This window comes from Drosophila gunungcola (assembly GCF_025200985.1).
Source record: "Drosophila gunungcola strain Sukarami chromosome 3L unlocalized genomic scaffold, Dgunungcola_SK_2 000002F, whole genome shotgun sequence".
Classification (NCBI taxonomy): Eukaryota; Metazoa; Arthropoda; class Insecta; order Diptera; family Drosophilidae; genus Drosophila; species Drosophila gunungcola.
The window spans coordinates 5,820,475-5,845,508 of record NW_026453178.1 but is presented as its reverse complement, the minus strand read 5'-3'; the positions used below and the strand labels follow the sequence as shown (position 1 = coordinate 5,845,508).

The window sequence follows — 25,034 nt, the reverse complement described above, 5'->3', positions numbered from 1 at the left end:
CCTGACTTTGGTCATCCTCTTGCCTCTTCTCCTGGCTGTTACTTTTTAATTTGCTTTCAGTGATTTCCACGACGATTTACCTTGACTGCTAGAAATTTATTCCACTTGGCTGCATTGGCAACAAAAAACTCAGAGCGCAGAGACGTAATAGGAAACGAGCTGAGACTTTGCATTCGTTGGGAGGGAGACCGAGACCTTTCATCCTGGGTTTGCTTGGCTGGGCTTGGCTTGGCTCGTCCTGCCGCCGCACTTTCCCAAATCAATTGATTCGTATGCGTTCACAGACGTCCTCGTTGTCCTCGTCGTAGTCGCATATCCTGCGTGGAGGGGGAAAAGGAGGAGCTGGAGGAGGTGGTCCCCCTTCCGACCATCTTGACCCTTTTTTGTGCTTGACTTCTCGGCTCTTGTCTGAGTCTTTGTCGCTCCTGACCCCCTTTTTTGCGCCGTTGTTTACGTGGTGGGCGTATTGCGGCCAGGGCTGGACATTAGCATGCTTTTGATGCTTTTGATGCCGCCCTGGGTCCCGTGTCTTCCAGAGATAAGAACACCCACACCACGCGCCAGTTCACTTTCTTTCTGGTCCGAAAGTTTTGGCTTTGTGTGCGTGGAAAGTTTTCACCGCCTTTTGTTTGACCAGCGCTTTTTCAACTTGCCTACTTTCTGGCCTTTGTTTTCCATCAAGTTTGGACTTTGATTTTTGACATTCTGTTTAGTTTGGAGTTCACCTTGTGTTGGTGACCCATTGTCCGTATTTAAATGACTTGACCCGAACAAAGGCGAGTCCAGATACGGAACACTCGTACCCCGGCCATTCATCAATCATTTGGTGCGTTGATTTTAATTTGTGCGTCTCAACTTTGAACTCAGCTCACATAAATTATTCAAAGTTGCCGACTCAGTCCATGTTCAGTCCCCCACTTAGAAAATCTACAATATCCAATGCAATTATGGTAAGTGCCATTTGCAAGTTATAGCAATCCATAAGTCTATGACTTGCCATTGCCATAAATCGCACCAACTTAGGCAAACATTTTCCGTAGATCAGGTGAAAATGTTGACGCTTGTAAACAAGTTTTCCATTCTTGAGCTATTGAGTAGGGTTAAAGAATTTTGCGTGGCAAAATCCAGGGGCGTGTGCTTGTGCGTGTGGTGGGTATGGTAAAGTTTTCGCCATTTATTTATCTATCCCAAATCAGAGAGCTTAGTTTCATTTGCATGGAGATGTTTACCGCGAAAGTTTCGAAGGGACTTGAAAGTCCTCTAAGCATATCATAATTAAAACAGTTGCTCTTTATACGGGCCCAGATTAGAGATCAAAGTAGGTCTTATCTTGGTGCAATTGTTTGAGCAACTTTAATTTAACTTTCAAAGTTAGGAAGTGTTTTATTTTACGAAAATTGTTGTAAGAAAAGGATATGATTATTTCAAGAGATAAAATTTGATCTTATTTTCTGAGAAAAGTAATAAATTTTTTGATTTATGGTTTACAGGGGCCTTAATCGAAAATAAGGGTCTGAAAGTATTTCCAATTGATTGCCATATTTTTAAAACATTTGATATTAGTTACACAGTAATATGTTAGACGTAGAAAATTGCTTCTTTAATTTAATAGTTCATTAAAACATTTACCTTGTCTATAGTGTATGAGATTAGAGTTTTATGGCTTTCAAAAACCGGTCATGATATTATGTTCTTATCTGGAATTTATTTTAAAATTTCTTAGAGCATCGGTCGTTCGTTTTCTCGCCCTGGCAACTTGTCCAAATATTATTATTTACGGCTTAGGGCGGAGAGCAAACAGCGACAACTGTTACCCGTGGCCCTCGGGGGCTGAACCTTAACCCCTTAAAGCCGGCGTAATTCACTAAGCGAAAGGCAGGCTTCGCACTGCGGAGATTCCCGGGGGTCAAGGGGGATCTGGGCCTGGGCCTAGAATGGAACGTGCGTTGTCTTGTCGCAAAGTTTTTAAGACTTGCTTGACCGACCTTTGTCAAAAGTTGTTGGAGCGCATGAAAAATGATGCTGCGACCGGGATGTGTTACAACAGGCTCTACTGGTCCAGCTACCCATCTCCCTCTTTGCCTCTACCCCGATCTCTTTCTGCCCCGCTCTGTGTATCTCTTTCTTCCAGTGAATTGCCATCTCGTTTGCTGTTCAGACAAAATAGCAATTTGCGTTTTCCAACAAAACGATACGCTGAGGCAAAAATGGTGTTTTCAAATCCTGTTTTATTTTATAATTAGGAAAAAATTAATAACTTTGGGGTTCGAGTTCTTTGCTTAGGCTAAAACTAAAAATCACGGATACTGAAAAATTATAAAATTTACAATTCAAATAATTAGAAATGTGGCTAATTTAATGGTGCGGTTTTCATCTATTGATTCTAGTCTTCAAAAACATTTCCTTTTTTTCTATTTCTTCATAATTTTTCTCAGTGTAGGTCAGGGCAGAGCTTAACCAAACGGAACAGAGGCTGAGCTTTAGTTTTTGCTGCTCTGGCTGCCAGTTGCCTCAGTTCGCCTCACAATTGATTGAAATCCCTTTGCACACACCTTTTTCACTCATTCTGGTTTTCGAAGCTGTGTTTTGCTGCTGTGTAGTTTTTCCCCATTTTCCAGCCCGACCCACCCCTCCACCACCCGCTCAGCCCCACCGCAGAGAGCACACAACTTCCGCTTTCTTTGGCAAAAACAATAGAAAGCACATAAATTTATGGTTTCAGCATTGTGCTTTTGACAACATGTGCGGTGGCCTATTGGGGACCTTCTGAAGGGTGGTGGGGCGAGGAGGGGTTAAGGCCTGCCAGGACGTTAAGGGGTTAATATGCCTGCAACCGCAAAACGGATTGCCTTGGGTGGTAGTCTGAGTTTTCTTATAAATAATCCCACTAAATGGATTCGGGATAAATTTGCTCTTGGATTCTGTGCGTGTATATGTGTGTGTGTGTGTGTGTGTGTGTGTGTTTTGTTTGTGTGCCAGCTTGAACTAATTACCTGCAAATCCATTTTCTTCTCCAGATTGAACCTATTTTGTTTATCGCTTATAGTTCCTGGCCCCTAACCAAACCAAAAATGCAACAATCAAAATTTTCACTTTTCCGTTAGAATGGTGCGGTAACTTTAATGTTTTTGGCATTTTCTTGCAGCTGTTTCGCTCTGCGGTCCGGGCCCTCTCACTCGCACACGCTTTCCTCTTCAAAATTTATGTTTGCTGGCTATGAAAATGAAATGACTGTGGTAAACATTTTAATTAAATCCAAGTTTGGCTTTTGGCCCGTTACAATATATTTCGCTCTTGTCGCTGCTCCTTTTGTCCTTCCTTCCATCGTCCCTCCGTTTTTTTGTTATGTGTATTTTATTTTTATTTTATTTTTTCCCTGCCGCTGGGTAGCAAATAAATTTTAATTTTATTTTTATTTTGCCGCGTTTTAATTTGTTGACCATTTCCTTTTTTTTTTGTGCTGCCTGTTTTTTGCTTCTTCACATTTACACATTTATTTCGTTTGCCAGCTTTTCTATTGGCCATGTTGGCTTTGGGTCGGGGGCGTGGCAGGGGCGTGCTTTGGCCGGTCAAGTGACAGTTGGCACTGAGCCCTCCAAAAGGTGGGGTAAAAGGGGGATTTGCGGGGACTGTAGACGAGCTCGCAAATATGAAATGCAAAACAAACTTTGCAGCTGTCACTCAAAACTGAAAGTCGCATTGGACGACAGCAGGGAGGGGGAGGGCGGTGGGTTTAAAAAACTTGGAGGGGGCTGGTGCACTGTGAGAAATGGCAAAGGGGTTAATTGGGTGGAAAGGTATGCTCCGTGTCTGAAATATTGTTTGCGCCAAAAGTGAGACATCACACACTGATTGACACGTTGATGATGACTTCATTTTGGAATTTCAACGGAAGTCTGGTTTTGGAGATGAGTGCGGGATGTAAATCAAAAACAAATCGGGGCTCTTAACCAGATTGCAGTTTACAGGTGGTAGTTGGGGAAAAATTTTAACAAAATGCGTTTGGTGGCATTGAAATTGGAGAAGGTGATTTTTTAAGAAATAAAACTCACTAAATCAATCATCATATTCTTACAATTTTAATATTGCACCAAATAACTTTAAAATTTTTTAAAAAATAATATTGAGGTTCATGATCTCAATTTTGTTAAAGACAGAACATTAATGGATTTGAAAACACACTACGGTTTGGGTACTTTATTATATTTATCAGTTATTGAGTGCCTGAATAAATCATTTTTAAAATACATTGACTTAAAGTTAGTTTTAGAGCTTTTGCTTTTATTAATGACCAGATGGGTCTTTGCAATATTGGCGTAGAGTAAATTTACAACAAATGGGGTTATAACTTCATGACCGACCGTAACAAATGACCTGCGAATTCTCATTTCTCGTGACCCACTCGATCACAGTCGTGGTGCAGGGGTGACTCCAACTGGTTTATTTACACCTCAACTTCAACTAATGGCCAAGTCATGCTATAGAATAGTGTCACCCCTACCCCTTTCCTCTCACACATACACACACATAGTCATAGCGGGGCAATTGGCCATTAAAACTTAAAGTGTAGCATACTTTGCTGCGACACATACACATACGCAACGAACGTAACGAAATGGAAATGCAACCCTTTCGCTGCCCCATCAATTTGCATGCCACACACGCACACACACACACAAACACACACGCTCGCCCCTGCTTCCCCATTTCGCCTTTTCCGCATCCGCATGCCACTCGATTCGCTGCGCCAGTTGCTGTTGTTATTTATGGTTCCAAAACTGTCATAAGCAAACAAATTGTTTTTTATTGTTCATAATTATTGTGCATACTTATGTAAATCACGCGACGCGCTCCGCGTTTTGCGTTGCATTGCCCCAACTTGACTGTCTGCCGTCTGTTTGGAACCATCCGCACACAAACCACCCATTTTCCACCGCATTTACCCCGCCCTTTTCAAACCCTTTCTTCCGCCCACACTTCCTCTGCACTTATAAAAAATATTGCTTAGTCGAAATAACTTTAAAATAATATAGTATTGATAAAATAATAAAGCTTAAATTAATAATGTTTATTTACAAACAGGCTTGAAAATTATGAAAACACTGTGTTCATGCTTAAATAAATATTTAATATTTCAAGTATTGATTGGAAAATATTTTTAGTTTGATAAAATTGAATAAACATGTTTCCAAAATCTACAAACACGCATTTGGGAAATCATACTAAAATTATGAAAATTTCTTTGATGGAAGTGAACTTTGATGAGGGTAAGCCTAGTCTAATATCTTTCTTGGCGGTATTATTGTTCTGTTTCTTAACAGTTGTGTTACATTTAAAATTAATTTTGTTGGTTTTTTAGATTTAAGATAAACTGCCTAAAATATTTTGTTCAAGTGTGGCTTTTTGCATCGACACAAGACGCAACTAGTTGCTCTGGCTCTGGTTTTTGGTGCGTGTGTGCTGGTGGTGCTGCTATTTCTGGAGTGGGAATGCGGTAGTGGTAGTGGAGCGGTGGTGGTGCTGGTTCCCTGGTGCGATTTCTCGCACCACATTTATGGCCGGAGCGTCTTGGCCACGCGGCGCGAACGGCAAAATCGTTTGTTTTATTGAATTTTTATTGTAGTTTGAATTTATGACGCCAGCGTCGACACACGACTGGATTAGGGTTCTTCCGCCAGCAGCCAACGGGCCAGAGATGACTTTATCGGTTTTATTTTGCTTGTTTTTGCTGCATTAAATCGCAGCCAACGAGCCTTGGTATCTGTCGTGCGGCACCCGTTCCCTCTTTGTCTGGAAATTTTGTTGAAATAACTTCAGTGCTGCGTTTGTGTGCGTACGTGCCGCTGAAGTGCTTCCAACCGGGTGGAGTCCTATGCCTTAGCCTCCATCCGCTATCCGCCATTCGCATCCTCCGGCCGGAGTCAGAGTCAGATTAGCTCGCAAAACCGCAGACAACAGCTGCCGCTGGCAACCAAAGCAGCGAGTCTGAAGTGGTCTGTATGCTTTGTGTGTGTTTGCAGACAGAAAAATACTATAAAACATAAAAAAAAAATTTTAATACCTTAACATAGATTATAGATGATTTTAAAGGAGTTTAGGTGGTCGGATGGCAAGAAAAGTCCATTAGAAGTCCATTTGTTTTTTAATCATTTAGAAAACAGTTTTTGTTCTCCTGTGAATATTATTAAGTAATAAATTAAGTTTATAGAACAACTATAAATATCTGAACCGAGTTTCCGACAATTCTGCTTAGTTAGAAGTTTAGTCAAACAAAAAGTTCCTTAAATTTTTTGTGTTTTTAACAAGTAAGTGAATATTTTTGTTTGTGTATTATGCGAGTATGCATGTGAATAATGTCCAGTTGCGTATGCAAAGGGTGTGGAAACGGGGTGTTTTGGGGAGACCCTCTGCCAGCAGGAAGAAGAAGTTTTGGGCCCCCAACCAGTTTGTTTACTTGGGCACCACGCGAAATTCGGTTTTCCGCATTTTATTTTTTTTTTTTTGCATTTTTATTAAGCGCGTAACAAAATTAGTAACTTTGGCGTCGTGATTTTGATGGCGGTACTTGAGTGTAACCCCAAGACATTTCATAAACCTGCTTTGATTGATTATTCACTGCATTTGTTTATCTTTCTTTCAGAGAGCTTACGCGATTACTTTGGACGTTATGGTGATATCTCAGAGGCTATGGTCATGAAGGATCCCACGACGCGCAGATCCAGGTGAGTGGTACATTAAAAAGGGGTTGTACGCAAAAAGAGATGGAGTTCTAGAGCTTATTTAGAAGATTTCTTTATATTCTGGGGGCAAAAACAACCTTTTTTGGGGAAGCTTATTTATTGAAAGGTTTGACGGAGTCAAAGACTGTTCCTACTATTTGTGAAATTAAAAAAGATAAAATCTACGTTTTGAAGTTCAGCCGATTTGTTATATCAGCAATATGAATAAATTAGACCTTAATCTAATAAATATGTTATATAAAACATTAAAGCGGAATTCCTATTAAATCGTTGTTTCCGTTTATTTTATACATATAAATATTTATATATTATATATATTTATATATTATATTATATTTTTGTTTGGTTTTTTTGTGTCTTTCTTGTTTTATTTGACTTGTCCACTATTTTTAGGCCATTGAGCTATAGCCTTTGGTTTATCAATCAAAAAGTTCTTCCTCATTCCAATCGAAATTGTATCCGCGTTCGAACGGATTTTAATTATTTCCTATTTTCGTGTAATAAATTTGTTACCCCGGCAACCTTTTACCTTTCAGCCTGGCTGCTATTGACCTCTCTATCACTCATCTGCCGTCTCCCTCCGTTTGGGCAATCTTTGTTGCCGTTGTTGTTTATGGCCATGCACGGCTGCATCCATTTTCAAATTTGAACAGTTTGGTTAACCGCTAATTGGTTTTCATTTTCATTGATTTTTTTTTTTTTTCCTCTGTGTTACTTCTCTACCTATTACTCCGTTTTTCCCCATTTCTGCTGGACATGTGTGTGTGTGTATTTCTGTGTTGTGTATTTTTCCCCTAACGTTTGTCATTTGTTGCGGTTTCGATCAACTTTCAGTTGGCTGAACGACACCCCCAGAGCCCCCACATGCACAAAACACACAGTCAACCCTGCACTTTGACCTTATTTAAAAATGCTTAACGTAAATTAGCTGGTTTTTGCGGACAGTATGAATAATGAGATCGCATTTAAACAAGTCAATTTCAATTTCAACATACACCAAATAGAATTTAAAACTGTTCAACACGGAAGTTGATGCATTCAGCTGTCTTATTCAACTCAATTATCTACTTTCGATACTTATTGGGAATTTAAGCAGGTTTTTTTATTTAATATAATTATGTATGATATTAAAAAGTATTCTTATTAGGCTTATTTTACCCGCTACATTTTTAAACTTTTATGAAAAAAGACCGAAAAAACTGTGATTTATAGATTTTTTATTATTTTAAGTAAATTAGAAATCCAACTAGTATTTTCCATTTAAATCATTATTTTTCAGAATTTGGTTTCTTAATCAAAAATAAATTAAAAATTAACCAGTTGACTTGTATTTAAAAGAACTCACATAAATTGTCTACATATCAAGTTAAAGACCGACCAAATAGAAAGTGTTTATGTGCCGTTTTACTTTTCTCTCTAATTAAGCGTTTTATGGGGCGTATACACAATGCGCGAATGTCACTTTTTTTTTAGGAATTCTTTTCACCCGGTTTAAACAACTCCTGCTGGAATTTGTCCAACGAAATATATCTTGGTTTTAATTGAATTTCATCTAATGTCAGTGGAGTGGCGGCGAAGCTTTCAGGTTAACAAGCGACGAAAGTTTATGCCACCTTCCTGCATTTCTCGTTCGACCCCTGCTCTCGACTCCCGCCCCCTCCACTCGCAGGATCAGGAGCCGTGTGTCCTTTCGCCTTTGTGCATGTCATGTTGGCTGGCAAAATTTTTATGAACTGCGTGCAGCTGAAGCTGGAGCAGTATCTCGTACTGCCAACAGTAAAACAGTTGGCACTTCGCCTTCGCCCCAACACACCGAACAACAGCCACCGAACCCGAACCCTCGGAAAAGTGTCTTGAAAGGCGGCAGCTTGGGGTGGCAGGTGTTTTACCCTCTGGTAGTTGTAAATTCCGCAGCTCTATTTGTTGCCGTTGCTGTTGCCGTTGCCGTTGTTGCCTGATATCATCGTGTCAGGGATTTCTAGCAAAATTTAATAAAAACTTTATGTCGCTTAAAAGAATGTTTATGGAAATTTTTCACTTAAACTTGCGCAAAGTAATAAATGTAAACAGAATTCCTGAGAAGGTGCGACAACAAAATTCAAAACCGGAAGACAGGGAGGCCAAAGAGGATGAAAAAGGGGCAGAGAGGAGCAACAAGCTGCACGCAAAGTTGCCGCAGCGAGAATCAACAGTGTGGTTAATAAATATGCGCCCCAGTCCCGAAACAGGAAACAAGGATACGCCGCTAGGATCAGCCACCAGCAGGCATTGCATACTTATAGGCCACCTCCGCTAACTCGTTACACAAGGCGAAAAAAATGTAACCGATACAATATTCACAATTATAGTTAGACAAGGATGTTTTGTACTTTTCATAACAACGATAAAACGGGCTTATTATGTTAAACAATGAAGTTAAGAGAAGAAATAACTTAAAGACATTTTAAGAAGCCTTAATGTTAGTTTAAAGTTACGAAAAAACTATTTAAATTATGTATTTTGTATTGTTTATCGACCTAAAATTGTATTTTATGTTTGTAGAAATTTAGCAGCTTACGTCCTTTTGTAAAGGGTTTATTGAATCAAAATAATTTCGTTCTCTGTATTTATCCCTTTTCCTTTTGTCCTTGTGCTTTCTGCGTTAGATAGATGCCCTGAGATATCTCACTTCAAATGAGATTGTATATTACAATAAAATGGAGTGAAGTACAAATTAGAAAACTTGCAAATAAATTTTAAGAGCACAAAATGAACAACAGTGGCAGAAGGAGAAAAAATCCAAAAAAAGGACATTGCCGGGGAAAACAAAATGAAAGCAAATGGTAAACAAAACACATTCACAGAAACAGAATGAGAGGGAAAATAGCGAAAAACTTTTGCAAGTTGAGCGGGAATTTTCTTGCGGGTGAAAAGACAAAGCGGGGTCGCTCAAGTGCAGCAACAATAAAAAATTGAGTAAAATGGGAAACGGCAGTGCCGGCTAAGGAAAGCTCGACACCCACCCACCTCCCCATTCGCATAAGTAAATCCAAACAATTTATTGTTGTACTTTTAGCATTCTTCTTGAGCGCGTTGTTGTTGCTGCTGCCGCCATTGAAGCAAACATAAGCGACTTTTCAATGAGTTTCGAAAGTTATTGAAACATAAATTATATCGCACGGCGCACGCACGCCAAGAGCAGAAAGGTCCGCCCCATTTTCCGACCCCCTTCCCCCGGAAAAGCGCCCGCGGAAAACACAACCACAGCAACAACACAGTACAACACCCTTATGTGTGCGTGTATGTGTGTTTGGCAATTAAGTTACATTTTTTTTCACCGCCGCTTGTTAATGTTTTTTCGGTTTTTATTTCGCGCTACACGCGCCAGCAGAAAATTTTCGCTTTTATTTATTTGCCGGACACACACGGCGAATGTTTACCTGAATCTGTATCGAATGAGAAATCGCATTTTCCACCCGCGCGCAATGTTGCATAATAAATTTAACGGGTTTTTAGATAAGAGCCGGTCCACCATACTACTCGTAAAAAAAGTATGCGAATAAAAAGCTGGCTGGTCCAAAGGGATAAGAAAAAAAACGGTGGAAACATTTTGCACAACCATTAAATGTTTTGGCTTTGATAAACTTTGATAGAAGTTCGATTTCGTAAGGCAAATTTTCGCGACATAACTCAATCGAAATGGCAACTCACGCCCCGTTTGCCAAATGCTTTTTAAATGAGAAATATTTTAGGGTAACAAATAAAAATGAAAACGAAAGCGAAAACGGAAACAACTTTGGAAAGATTTAACAAAGACAAAGTGTTTTTTTGTAATGAAGATTAAGGGTTGATTAAAGCAATTTCACACAGGCCAAATGTTTTATTTCTGGAATTTAACGGCCTTTGATAATATGCACTTAATACTTGGGTAATCCCCCAGTTTTGTGCGCCGCATTTAATATCCTTGTAATAATTTATGTACAACTTTAAACTGGTATTTGTCTTGCTCTAACACACTCAACTCACACTCGGTGGACATAATTAACTCAATTTAATCACTTTGCCAAGCTCGCAGCTTTATTGGGCCACTTTATGTGTTTTGGAGGGGTTTTTTTCCGGGCCTTTTTTCTTGTTGCCCGGCGACCTTCTGGCGTTGACCACTCCTGAGTGGGATTTTCGGGGGCATTTTGGACCGATCTCACATATTCGGCCAAACGCGAATGGCAGCTGCGCTTTGCCCTTTTCATGTTAATTTCCATCGTACAAAACCAAATGGCTTTATATTTTCTCACCCCACCACCGTTTCGTACTTCTGTTGCATATGTTGAGTGTCCGAGTGTATGTGGGGGTGTGTGTGTGTGGGTAGCAATTTTTCATCATTAATTATGGCGTCGCTGGGCGAGTGTGAGTGTGTGGGAGTGTGTGTGCCAAACATCAGTCAGTTACAGGAGGCAAAAGACCATTAGGATATCCCAGTCATCGGCCAAGCTGGTTGAGATGTCACTCACACATACACACGGCAAAAAATGTCGATTACTAATGTTTTATACCAAGATTTATTCAAAACTTTGAAATGATAAAAACCTTTAAGTTTCTAGTTAGTTAACTTCTGAAAAACCATTCAAGAATCTGTAGATCTTAACCTGTCATTTTTGACGTTGAAATAAATACCAATAAATACGATTTCTAAGGACCTAGTTAATATAACTTATTTATTTATTTGTACAATGCTAAAAGCAAACATATGACACAATACAATGTAAGTATAAATGTTACAAACTGCAAAACCTGCAAAATAAGTTCTTCCAATTATTGTGTCTAAAAGAACCCTTTATTTCCAGTGCACATACACTTGGTTGTTGTCAACTCGTGTGGCAGCAACTCCATCCACACTTTTTCACTTTTCCCCGTCATTGTTACTGTTGATTATTTCATGCGCTTTCTCCGCCCCCGCATTTTTATGCGCATTTTATGTTTGTATTTGTATGAAAAGAAAAACTCAGCCTCCCGAAATAAAAGAAATGTGGAGAATAAAGGAGGGAATATTTTTATGATCCCCACAGACTCCCCTAATCACTCACTCCCTTGTAATTGCTTTGCGCACCGTACTCTTACATAATAATAATAATAAAATGAATTATAAAATAAAGTCACCTTTTTGCACCGACTCGAGACTTTTTGTTAGCCAGCTGCCGCAGAATTTAATGTGGCAACGACACTCAAAAATTGACATTAGCAGCAGGCATACGACGAAACCATAAAAACATAACAAATGGCCGGCCATAATGTGTGTCCTTAAACTGTCACTAAATCGATAAATTTTCATAATGGCCAGGCCATTTAAATATTTAGCCGAAATGTTGGGGAAAAACCCCTTTTCGGGGCTCTTTCGCCAGCGCCTTGTTCTTGTGTCTGGATTAATAAAATTACCCAAGACGCACGCATAGATAGCTAAAGGGGGCGAGGTCGGAGGCGGGGGGCGGAGGCGGGGTCGGAGGCTAAAGAGGGTGGGGGGCTTACATCAACGCAAGGGCACGCACACACACAACCCGAGGTGGACTCGACATCGTTGACGGGGTGGCGACATAGTCGTCTTAAATGTCTCCATGCCAGGCTTGAGTAGCCTCAGCGTGCTAGAAAGGAAAACAGGGCAAAAAATGTGCATACGGAGAAAAGTAGTAATACCATATGGAAATATATTATATATATTAATGTAAAATTTTAAATTGACTTTAATTTCAAATTTCTAATGTAAAATTTTAAATTGACTTTAATTTCAAATTTCTACCGAAAGGAAATTATTTTAAACATTTTTTAAAAGCCTTAGATAACTAATTTGTAATCCAATTATTAGGTTTAGCATATTCTTTATTTTAAGACATTAAAATATAATCATTATAATAGTAACAATAAATCTAATTCAACTATTTCTTAGGCTTGAGCCAATAATAGAAACGTTAACGTTGATTTGACTGACAAAAGTAATATTTGAAAATGATCTTCTATATAAAAGATAATTTTCAAATCAAAATTGATCTGACCATAGTAGCCAATATTTTTTATTTGTGCAGCAGAGGGGTAGACCTAGGGGGTGGGAATGGGGGGTGGCAAGAGGTTGCCACTCACGCAGGCCCAGTTAAGTGTGCGTGTTCAAGGATGCATTTTTGTGCCCAGGAAAACGACACGACACAAAACGAAACGAAACAAAGACAAAGGCATAAAAACGTGCAAAATGGGCGTGGGCGGTGCCTCTACTTTGTCCTAGCCCTCCTGTCCTTCCCTCCTCCTTTGACATCCCAATTTCACCCCCCTCTAAAGAGCAACCCCTTCCGCCCGGCTTGCGTAGGCTTATAAAGTGCGAGGCGAGCCAAGGCAGGAAGCCACTTGTGAAAGTTTCATGCACGCGGCCCCACTTCACACGACAGCAGTCAGTGCCACGAGGGGGATTGAGGAGGTAGGCTAAGAAAAAAACAAAATTAAAAGAAAGCGAGCACTGATCGAATAAGAGATTCCACGCAGTCCTAAGATGGGCGAATTCATAAGGAGATATTTACACTGATTTTGCAAGAAAAGTGTTTTTTTCCCAAAAAAAAAACAAGTTGCTTAGGATGATTAAGTCTAGAGCAATCTTAAAAGGAAATGTAGGCATTAATGTTATGCTATGAAAAATAAAATCTTCTCTTGAGAGATTTTCTCTTCAGCATTGTGGTATTAAAAACTATGTTCCAATATTTGATATCTTAAAAATGTTAAAACTTGTATTTAAGATTGTTAAAATTTGTTTGTTAAAACTAAAAAAAAAATGTTTTTTTATTAACGGAGAATAACAACGTCCAAACTTACCCAAAAACAGCACAACAAGTATTTCATTTAGTTTACTTTAGTGTCGGGATTTTATCGCAATTTTAGTGTCCAAATTTTAATGAAAGATTAATGGAAATAAAGATGGCAAATGAAGTTAAAAAACGTTACAGGAAAATACAACAATTCAGTTTTGTTTTAATGCATTAGTTCTTATGTTTATTTTTTGGAAATGTTTGATTTAGGCTGCATTAAAGCTAGTGTAAACCTTAAGAAATATATTTTTAATAAATAAACAAATTCCTAAATAATGGGTATCCTAGCAACAAAACATTTGGCCAGTACGAACCGCACAAAGGCGGCGTCTTGGTCCGCCTGCAAGTGCTTGTTAGTGCGCTCGGGATTTGACGTTTTGCTGTAGCCGGGACTTAGAAGAGCCGGCTCTCTTGCAGCTCCAGCACCAGTTTCAGAAACGGCCTCTTCATCCAGCCACGCCCCCACGCCACCTCCATTCCCTCGCCCCCCTTACAGGCACTCCACTGTCGTCTTAAGTTGCATTCCTTTTCGCAATTGTTCGTTCGGGGCGCTTTTGTTTTGTTGTTTCGAAATTTTTACACGAAAAAGTCATTTGAATATGCGTTGCCTACCTCCTCGGATTGAAAGTTTTGTTAGCCGTCAGCTACTTTCGTTGAATCCCCACCCCCAATTGGTGAAATTCCGCCCACTCTCCCCCATGCAGGTATTAGGGTGAGGGCATTGCTTGCGGCTTCTCTGCTTTTAAGCAGCGCATAGACAATATAATGTTCGTCTTTATTTCCAGCCTTGACTGCAACTTGTGTATTAACAACACTGGAGGGAAACTGAAACGAAAAGGGGGGCGGGGCTAAAAGGGGGTTCATGGGAGGGCTTAAGGGGGTCGGTAAGGGGATGCCGGAGACACAGAGACAATTGTTTTCTTACTTCCGCTGACTTCAAGAGCAATTCACAGTAGTTTGTCATTCTGTCTGGCACTGAGGTCAGTTGAGGTTGAGGCAATTAAGAGACATCAGAAAATGGGTTGAACTTCGGGGCGGGGTTAAGGGGTGTTTGAGATTTCCATTTCCTTTCTTGCCCAACTAAAGGTTTCCATTTGATGTGCATATTAAGCAGTGCACGTGGCATTAATTAGAACCTAAATAACACTCCGAATAAATTTTTTTTTATGACAAAACTTTTCAATAAAGTTCGTTGATATTTTAGGAATATAATATGTATATAATTGCAAATATTTTTTTATTTTTTCTATTTTATATTTAAATTCTATCTTTTATACCAAAAGAAATTTGTAAAGTTTGTACCTTTAATCTGGTTTTAAAGAATAAATTTATTCTTAATCGTTTTTGTTAAATCCTTAATGAATTATAATGAATTCTTAAATATTTTAAATGAAATTTAGAATTTTAAAATTAGTAAAATAAACATTAAATGGCATCGAAAGCCAATAGAACCTGATACTTAAATATATATTCTCCGGTGTGCGGAAGACCCATTCTCTAGATGAAAAATATTCACATTTGGTGCAGTGAAACCTTACTCAATTTCAAGTAATCTTTGCCCTGAATATCCTGGATTCTATTTACTCTGTCCGCACCGTAAGCCAACCCTTCCCCCCATTATTTGCCTATAAAATGAGCTCTCGGTTACAGTTTGGGCAATTGCCTGGGGGGCGGAATAACCTCATCATCAACGTGCACCTGATCACTGGACATATGCTGGGACTTCTAATATTGTTATCTGCTCCCATTACGAACACACCCAACCACACACACACACACACACACACACAGTAGGCAACACCTTCATGTGAACTTTGACCGTTTTGGTAACTCATTTAGTTAGATTATTTACGGTAATCCAAGACGCCAGCCACAAGCCAACCGCCAACTTAACTGCAGGCACTCTCAGTTGGCCAGGCTATCTCTATCTCCATCTCCATCCCCATTTCCTTTATTTTCCTGCTGCTGCCCTTCCGGATAAACTACTTACCGAGGTATGAGTATCTACGGGCTAAATACATGCAAGTTGTTTTGCTAAATTGTGCGTAAGCTCAGCAGGAGCAGCATCCGCAGCAGCATCACCAGCAGCAGCAGCAGCAACAAGGATCTTCGGGAAAGTTTCTCAAGCTCTGTCATGCCAATTCAAATAACACTTTTATTTCGCTCTCAGATGGCCCGCTCCTTTTGGCCCTGTTTGGTACGTGTCTGCGGTGTTTGTATGTGTTACATGATTGCCGCGCCCCCTTTTCCTTGAGCTCACCTGACGCACCTGTCCCATCCTTTTTTGTTGCGGGGAAGCACACAGCTTCATCCTTGGTATAAGGCTGCTGGCAGCTTGTGTGCGTGCGCTCATTAGCATTCTGAAACGGCTTTATAAAATTCAACAAGCAACCCAAGTTGCATGTTTTCTAGGAGGGATGGGCAAGGCTGTGGGTGTGGGTGTGTGTGTGGGTGGCATCTCATCACCCACCACCCACCGCCCACTCTTGTCGGAGCCTGCATATCTCTGCTGTTGCCCTTGTTGTTTCCTAGTTTCTCTGCCTTTATCTAAGCTAACACACAGCAAACAAATATTCACAAAAAACTAATCCGAGTAAAACAACGTTTCCCTCTGATTTATAATAATTATAATTTATAAAAAACTTGAAATACCAATAGCAGTTCGTTTGTTCAGGAATTTCATTGAACAACGATTTTTTTTAAAACCTTCTTAAATTTAGCTTGAAAAGAATTGCAAGATTATGCTTTTCATTAAAATGGCACTCTAAAATAGAAAAGGTCTAGCAAATTCATTACAATATATCTTTTGGATTCTTAAAAGAAAAAGATAGTTTAGGTAATTTATTCAATTTGATTAAGGTAGTTTTTCTGAAATATATGTAACAGGCTTTATTTTATATTGGATTTGGTAACGTTTCTGGCACTTCACCGTTTTAAGGAAATTCTATTCACAATAAAATATTTATATATTATATTAATATTATTTATGAGACATTGTTCCATTTATTTTTAAATGAGCTGATTGCAAGGTTTTAAAAATGTTGATTTCTAATATTTAGTTTGGTAATATAAAGCTAAGCTTTCATCTCTAGCTTTCAGTTTTGTTAATAAAATTCTCTTATGTTAAACAAAAAGATATTATTTCCTATTCCCAGTGTTTTGCAAAGTGTATTTGTGTGTGCGTTTTTTCATTGTTGTTGGTTGCACACATTCTGTTGTTATCCTGAGCGCTCCACCCCTCTCGCTCTGCGGCTATCTCTGGCTCTCTCTTTCGTGTGGATGCCGGTCTGCCTCGAGTTGCATAAATTGAATCTGAATTTGTGAGTAAATTGCACACAGGAGACACATTATTTTTGAGTTTTGCCTTTTAAATTTGTGGCTTTTCACTTTGAGTTCCCTGCCTGCCCCTGCCCATGCGCCAGTGGCAGTGCCACCCCACTCATCCAACCCCCCCTCCCCCTCTCCAATTGCAACAATCTCTGTCCTCAACTTTTGTGGCACTCTCCTCCCTTTCACTCGGCAATTTTGTGTGACCCACTTGAACGTTGGATTGAAGTTACGCCTACTGAACCACTCCAAGCTCTCAGCCACCTCAACGCCCCCGAAGGCCACCCCCCCAGAGCACCCATTTAAATCAATATTAATAGGTGCAGGCCTCTTTTTCGCAAATTGCACATTGCACAAATTGTTCGTCTATAAATACGATAAAATGTTTATTTAATATGTACCAGACCGTACCAGCTGTACGGGAATCCGGAAAGCCAATACCAGGACAACAACAACATTTATAATGACTTATCCATAGCACGTAGATGGGCAGGAAAAGCGAGGAAAATCAAAGACACACACAGAAAACCGAAAACCGAAAGCAGAAAACAGAAAGGCCTGGGCAATCCTTTTCCATATGCAAATTGTTTTTATAAATTTGCAACAAGCAATTGTTTGTTGCCATCTTTGTTGAATAGCAATTTGTATGGCAAAACACCGATACAATATTGCTAGAAGAATGTCAAATGGAAAGTTGCAAACATTTTATAAGGATTATAAATTGTTGGGTAGGAAAATATTTGATTTGTCTAATAAATTTAATTCATCCTCAAATTTAATCCTTGTTTATAAATAATTGCCCTTCACTAGGCAATGAAATTTCAATGAAACAATTACATGTCAGCATTATCTGTTTAACTTTTAATTACAAATGATTTAACTGACAAGTAAATTGTATGGAAAAACGCAAACAATAAACTGTTTGTCAAATGTGGAGCAGAAAAGGGTTGAGCTGAATTAACTACGAATAGGGTTAATGGTGTAGGATTGAATGGAAATTACCGAGGACACGCATGCATTATTTGTTTTGAGTTAACTGGCTTCAAATTTTAGAATCTCAGAGCCAAACATTCGAAGAGGCGATGAGCTTACATTTATGTCTTTAATTTGGAAAATGCCTTTGGCGAGTGCTTTGTATACAGTCAAGATTAAATTAAATTTTTATTTACATTACCATATTTACCAAATAGCTAGCTACTCTCTGAGATAATTCGGAACGGATTTCATTCTAGTTAAATGCTGCGTTCTTATTCCAACATCAATGACAGAGTGTGGCTTTTATTTAGAAAATTAATATATGTACCGTATATTCTTGTTCTATGATAAATTTCAAGGCAAATGTATAATAGATTGATATATATGTAGATTACGTAAATTAATCGCTTTATTTGCAAGTCAGTGCATTTTTAAACATATTTTCTGATATATATTTTGAAAGGCTTGTTCGAATCCGCATAAGCTTACATTTTAATATATTTGTTTAACCACTAGTTTTAAAAGTGTAAAAATACTTAGAAGATATATAATTTGTTATGCATTTAAACTAAGCAGATATTTATTTAATAATATATATTTTTTTTAATATGTCCTTATTTCAGAACCGTGTTTAAATTATTAAGTTGTTATTGATTATAGGTCATTTAAATTGATACCTGGACGATAAAAGGTTATTTTTATGAAATCGAATTACTTAAATGTCCTATAACGCAAATACCGTTAAGCCAATCACATTGACTAATCATTAATGCATTAAACATTTCTATCTCGACCATGACACACCTGAAACCGAAGGCACATATATAGTATGCACGCAGGGTTTGTTTAGCTTTCAGTTGACCAGTTGGACCCGGATATGTTAACTGGGGCTGGGCCTGGCATCAGAAATCAGGAATCAGAGTGGAATCAGGAACGTAACAATTGCCACAATTGCAATAGAATCGTCGTTAATTACTGTCTGTGCTTGCGGTTCTCGTTGGGCTCGGATTGAGTGGGGGGTGGTAATGCAGAATGGGTGCTTTTCAGTGGGTGGGTGGTTGGATGGTTGGATGGTTGGATGGTGGGGTTTTTGCCAGTGGTGGGCTTAAAAGAGCAAGACAAATACGAGCATGTGTCTGGGCCGGGCTGAAAGAAGTTGTGAGTTGCGCACCGAGGAGGCGAAGCATCGTTAAGCGTTGCTGCCAAGTGGCAAAACTCAAATAAACATAAACGTGCACACAGGCAGGGGGCGTGGCTGCAGAAGGGGGGCAGCAACAGCCACAGCCACAGCCAAAGCTAAAGCTACAGCCCAAAATCTCTGAGCTGGTTTGTTGTCTTTGGCTGTGTGTCTGCCTCGCCCGGCATGGGAGACTCATTAAAATGCAGTGCGAGATAATAAGCATTTTAATTAAATATTTAACAAGAATAAGTTTATCACAACACGAACGGAAAGAAACAGAAAGAGATGGCTGTGGCAGTCGCTGTGGCTGTGGAAAGAGATGGGTAAGGGCCAGGTAGAAAGAGACGGGGCGAGTGTAATGGCTTGAAAGCGTCTGCCTTCGAACAGTTCGAAAAAGGGGCATTTGTGGATGGGGCCCTGAGACTGCTCATTTGCCCCTGCTCTCTTTTTCCGGCAATATTTTGATGTAATTTAAGCGCCTAATTGGCGCACGTGCTAAACTGACGATGGCAGGTTCAACTTTTGCCGGGGATCCTGTTTCTCTTACCATTTCCCATTTCCCAGTTCCCCATTTCTGTTTCTGGTTCAGGTTCAGTAACTTGGCTCCTGGCTTGGGTAAATATTTGCAGAACTTCTCGCTAACCGTCTCCTGTTTACATCTCCTTCCAAATCTACTTGCAGAGGCTTCGGCTTTGTCACATTCAGCGATCCAAATAGCGTAGATAAGGTACTCACCCAAGGCACACACGAGCTGGATGGCAAAAAGGTAAATGTTGCACACGAACTCTTTGCTTTTTTCGCTCCTTTTTCTTTTTACCTTTTTTTTTGCAAACAGAAAACTCCACTTTAACTATGCTAAATATTTGTTCAAAAGCATCATACCCCCAATATTTTCCCCCTTCCCTCTATTGACAGCAATTAGAAAGTCAAAGCATAACACAGTATAGGTAAAAAAAAAGGAATACAAAAGTTGCCAAAAAAAAAAAACAACAGGGCCTAAAGAGCCAAACAATTTTTAATTAGCTGACATGACAGGCGCAATAACATCAAATGAGCTGCAATCGTTATTTTTTAAGTCGCGCTTTTGATAAAATTTCACTTGTTAGGACTTTTAACAAAGTGGCTGAATGTTGACATCCTTTTTTATTTAAATTTGTTGGTTGAACAACCGTTGCTTAGGTATTTTTTAGGTACCTAATTTTTTTCAATATCAACATATAAAAGTAATATTTTCATATTCCTAAAGAGGTAAAATTTTTATTTTATGTATTTTTCTTTGATGTATAATTGTATAATTGAATATATTAATTTTTCCGGAATCCACTTTGTTAGTAACTTTTTCGTTAAGATTTCGTATCTCTATTTTATCCATTTAATTAATCAGCTTCGACGAACGCTATTCATTTCTCAGCATAAATACATTTCCGAAAGCCCCGTCGCTTCGCATTTTGTATGGGTGAAGCCGCATTTGATTAGCTGGCGCCAAGTACAGTGGAAACCGTGTAATGATATACCACACGCATTACGCATACGCGGCATTGGCATTAGCCTAATTGAGTGAAGCTGCACTGTTTTGGTCCGTCCTTCGGTCCGATTTCCATCCGATCATCCTTTTATGCTTGCCAACTGTAAATAAAATGCGCAGCCAGCATTTATGTGGAAATTTTTTTTTAGCCGCTACCGCCAACGTTTTTGTTTGTCCGGCAACTGCATTTAAACGCGAATATGTGTAATGTTTATATCTATACACATACACACACTATATACACGTCTTCCTGACTTTCGGCTGGTCAGGGATTTTCGAGTTTCCGTTTGGCTGCACAGCGACGGAAAACGAAACGAAACGAATTCATTTCATTTCGTTACGGTTTTTCAGCCAGATGTATTTCAAAAGGGCAAAAGCATCGACATCCTCCAAACCGTTCGGCACTCAGCGCTGATTAGTTTTAATTTTAATCTAAAAATCAATTTCCCGCCGTGCGGCTTCTCTTGTTTTTCGTCCTGCACACAGGAAATCAACACGGCAAACGGCACACGGCGCCAAAAACAAGGACAACCAGCCGCATGTCCTGCCTATTCTGTGACAGATTTTCCAAATATATATGTGCGAATTATTATCGCCAGAGGATATTGCGTTGCTTCCTTGCTCCGTCATTGGCTTAAGATACCCGGATAAATGCAACAGCAGCACTTCAGCTGACAGGATTCAGTGCCCACCCTCGCTCCCTGATTTTTTATTTCAGCCGTCAAGTCGAGCTGTGTCCTTGCACTAATATGAAAGCCGCAGCTCGAACGGCGAAGCCGGAAAATCGGGGAAAAGCGTGGGTAGAAACTGAAAGATAGACCAGGCAAAAATGCTTAAAATTGAATTTTTATGATTTTTAATTATTTTTAATGACGCTGCTTATTGGGTAGAAGCTGTTCGCTTTTTTTTTTCGTTCTCCTTACGCCCGCTGGCCGAGCAATTTGTTACGCGTTAATTCGTGCGTGCTCAGCTTGAAGTCAGCCACTAGTAGACACCACCCAAACACCACCCACGCACAGACCACCCACCACCCACCGCCCACACCCCTTGGGGCAATTTCATTTAATGTGCAGTGCAGGCTTATGCAAGATTTATGCTCGGCTATTAATATGAAGAGTTGTGCGAAATGTTCTTTTCATTTAAATGTCATTAAGCATACGATTTCCCTCGGATATTCCATCGACTCACACTCTCTGTCTTTTTTTTTTTCCTTTCGCCCGCAGGTCGATCCAAAAGTAGCTTTTCCGCGTCGTGCACATCCCAAGGTAAGTACCAGAGAAAAAACAAAAAACTATAATAAGGAAATAAGTCAACGAAAAAATATATTTACTAAAGAGGGGAGACTAGCTATAAAAATAAAAGATTTTAATTCACTATTCTTATGGAATTTTTTTATTTATTTATTTGCTATGGCAGATGGCGTCACATTACATACCTTTTATTTCTAGGTATGGTCCTTATTAAATTAATGGATCTTATAAAACTAATCTCCTAGCTTAGTAAAGCTATGTAAAGTTAACTGTTCAAACACAGCCCGAAAAAATTATTCAATGGTATAGTGTCTGATATCTTGACCACGCCTCCTTTATAGTCCAACAAAATTCTCGGTAAGCATATATTACCCCTTAAGAAGGGTACATGAAATGTGAAAAAAATCAGCAAGCCAGCGAAAAAAGCAGTCACCAAAAATGTCGCCTGCCTTCGTGGTTTTCGGGGTGTGTGGTTCGAGTTGGGTTGGCAAAAGGATGTGTCATAAGTAGCAGTAAATGGCAGATGAAATTAAAAACGGAAGATGGCAACAACAACAGCAGTGTGGGCCGCGGCAGAGCTGCCAAGTTGGGGCGAAGATAACTTTGTGTCTGACAGGCGTCGGTTGCTTTGGCTTCCTCCGCCCAAACACCCAACCACCCACAACCCAACGCCACCCACAATTCTACCTTGACACCAGTTCTCTTAAAGTGATGATGACAACAAAATTTCGGCAAAAATGCGAAGGCATAAGGGGAAACCGCTGCGAACTGCTGCTGTCTGCAGCCATCGCATCAACCCCTCTCTTTCTTCCGCCGATTCTCCCTCTCTTTCTCCACTTGCCACACGCACATTTCCTACCGGTTAGACAGCGCGTTACAAATGTGCCTCTGTTTTAGGTTTTTTCTGTCCCCTTTTTGACTAGGATACCCTTTTCCCAGAAACAGATCAATTCGAATATTGTAAATGGGGAAAATTGTTTGATAGTGAGTTGTTTATTTTAAAAATTTTAAAAATGTGAGTATGCCATAAATTAATATTTTGAGACATTTAATTAGAAGTTCTAATCGAATTAAGTGCAGATATGTAACACTATTTTACTAACAACTTCCATTAAAAGTTCTCGTAATAGTGTATTAAAAAAGATTCAAAAAATAAAAAGTGGGATATGAATAGTATCATATTTAAAGCTTTTGTAGACTTTATCTTTTGTTTGATGTCAAAGTAGCTAGTTCTACGTTATTATTAATAAGTAAGGTCATAATGAAAAAGTGCTGTATGTGCTTTTTATTGTTCGCTTTTCTTTTTGCTGGAAACCCGGTTCTGACATAATTCCTTTTGTGTTCCTGTTCCAAATATTTCCAAAGTCTGAAATTAAAAATATATCGTCCTTTAAAAAACAAAAAAAAAAGAGACTACATATTGTTAATGTTTTAAAAAGTATTTTCATAAACAGTCTATTTAGGAGTATATGGCTATTCGACTCATTCAGTTGGGTAACTTTTTCCCGAATCGGCTAAACGACAAACCGCAGAGCACACCAAAAATACGCACGCAAATGGCGCACACACACACGCTGGTTCAAAGAACACTCAGACACACACACAAATATAAGACAAGGAAACGAAGTCGAAGGCAGTGCCTCCTGTTTCCTGCCACCCCTTCCCCTTCCCCTTCGTCTTCCCCTGATCCTTCAGTTTACGGCAACTCTCCTTGGAGCTATATGCGTGCTTATCAACACGCAGCTGATTTCCGTTTCCAGAGGCGCGTGCCTCCCGAACACTGCCCCACCAACAACCTGCGAAATTACCACCCCCTATCCACCGAACATTACCACCACGTCCCCCGTCCCCCGTCATCCTTCCCCTTACCCTTCACCCCACCGAACAGCAGCCAACAATTATTTACGTAATGTTATTATTATAATATTTTTTTAAACGCATTCTCACTGGATTTGCGCGGCGTTACCAAGAAGTAGACAGCCACAAGGATGAAGCCAAAAAGGATGTTATGGGGGATGGTGGTTTAAGGTTTTAAGACGAAAACAGGCTAAAAGGGGCGGTAAGGAGGCGTGGCTAGGACGTTGGCTATGCGGCATTTGCGAGTGGCTTTGTGTTTTGCTGGAGATCTGCAGCTACGCGCGAATATCCTCTCGCATATTAAAAGGCGTTTAAAAACATAAATCCAACGTCTAACGGCTGCTTATGAAAATTACGAGGAAAAAATGACTGACAGAGCGGGACGGCAAATGGGGTATAGAAAGAGACGGCAGGAGGCTTAGTACGAGGCAAATGGCAGGGACACCCAAAGGAGTTTTCCTACGCAGTACGACAAAATACGAAGAAAAAAAACAAGAGATATCTGTAGGAAAAAAAAAAATTTGCAGGCGACATCAAAAGCAAAAAAAAAAAATGGGAGAAGCGCACCGAAAAAAAAAGAGAAAGGGCAAATGGAGGGGCACAATGATGGGGAGGACAATTTCTCGCACCGTTTGCCAGGACCAAAAGACCGAGGACCAGGCTGAGCAGGAAGGATTGCCCACAAAATGCGGCCCAAAATGCTTGCGGTTGCAGCGAAAGTTAAGAGTTTTAAAAAAGGAGCGTAGACGTAGGCAGTTGGGGGGTCTTTCTGGAACTGAATGGGGGCTAACGGTGGGGAACGGGAAAAACATAATGAAATGAAGCATACTAAATGACGCTGCTAAGTTTTCGCTGGGACACACTAACACACGCAAGAAAGGACACTTAGAAAAATGGCAAATACATTTTAATTCACAACATTTTATTTAAAAATAGAAAATTTAAGAAAAACTTTCAATTTAGAATAGTAATGATAATAATAATAATTAACGATCGTAATTACATTTTATAATAATTACTAAAAAAGACCCTAGAATGAAACCTATTTGTTTCTTAAACTACATTTCTTAAAACTACAACTGAAAACAATAATATTTTTCCCGTCCAGTGGAACTCACACGCATACAGCGCCATAATGAAATGCAAAAAAATGATGATGATATTTTTGGACCATAAAATGCAGATGAGCCGACTAAGCAGAAAATAGTGTGGCAGCCGGAGAAAAGGGGACATTCTCTGCTGGAGGGAATGAGGGGTGTTAAGTAGGCCTCTACTTACTCCACATCCCCTACTTTCACCCCCCCCCCCCTTTCACCGCCACTTTCCCTTCGGCTTTTTTACACATGTCGCAAACTCTTACCCCAA

At 39.6% G+C, this 25,034-nt stretch overlaps 1 protein-coding gene across 14 annotated transcripts in view; it reads left to right on the top strand.

The window, feature by feature from the left end:
• Nucleotides 1–25,034, top strand: part of LOC128257708 (RNA-binding protein Musashi homolog Rbp6) — a 178,595-nt gene that overhangs the window by 57,410 nt on the left and 96,151 nt on the right. For all 14 annotated transcript variants that reach the window (XR_008267890.1, XR_008267891.1, XR_008267893.1 and 11 more), the window contains 3 exons: nt 6,641–6,722; nt 19,719–19,803; nt 21,786–21,827. Coding sequence is in view for 10 of the 14 variants with exons in the window: in XM_052988848.1 (XP_052844808.1) it covers nt 6,641–6,722; nt 19,719–19,803; nt 21,786–21,827 (209 nt within the window). In the remaining 4 variants the exon portion in view is untranslated. The remainder of the gene's footprint in view (nt 1–6,640; nt 6,723–19,718; nt 19,804–21,785; nt 21,828–25,034) is intronic.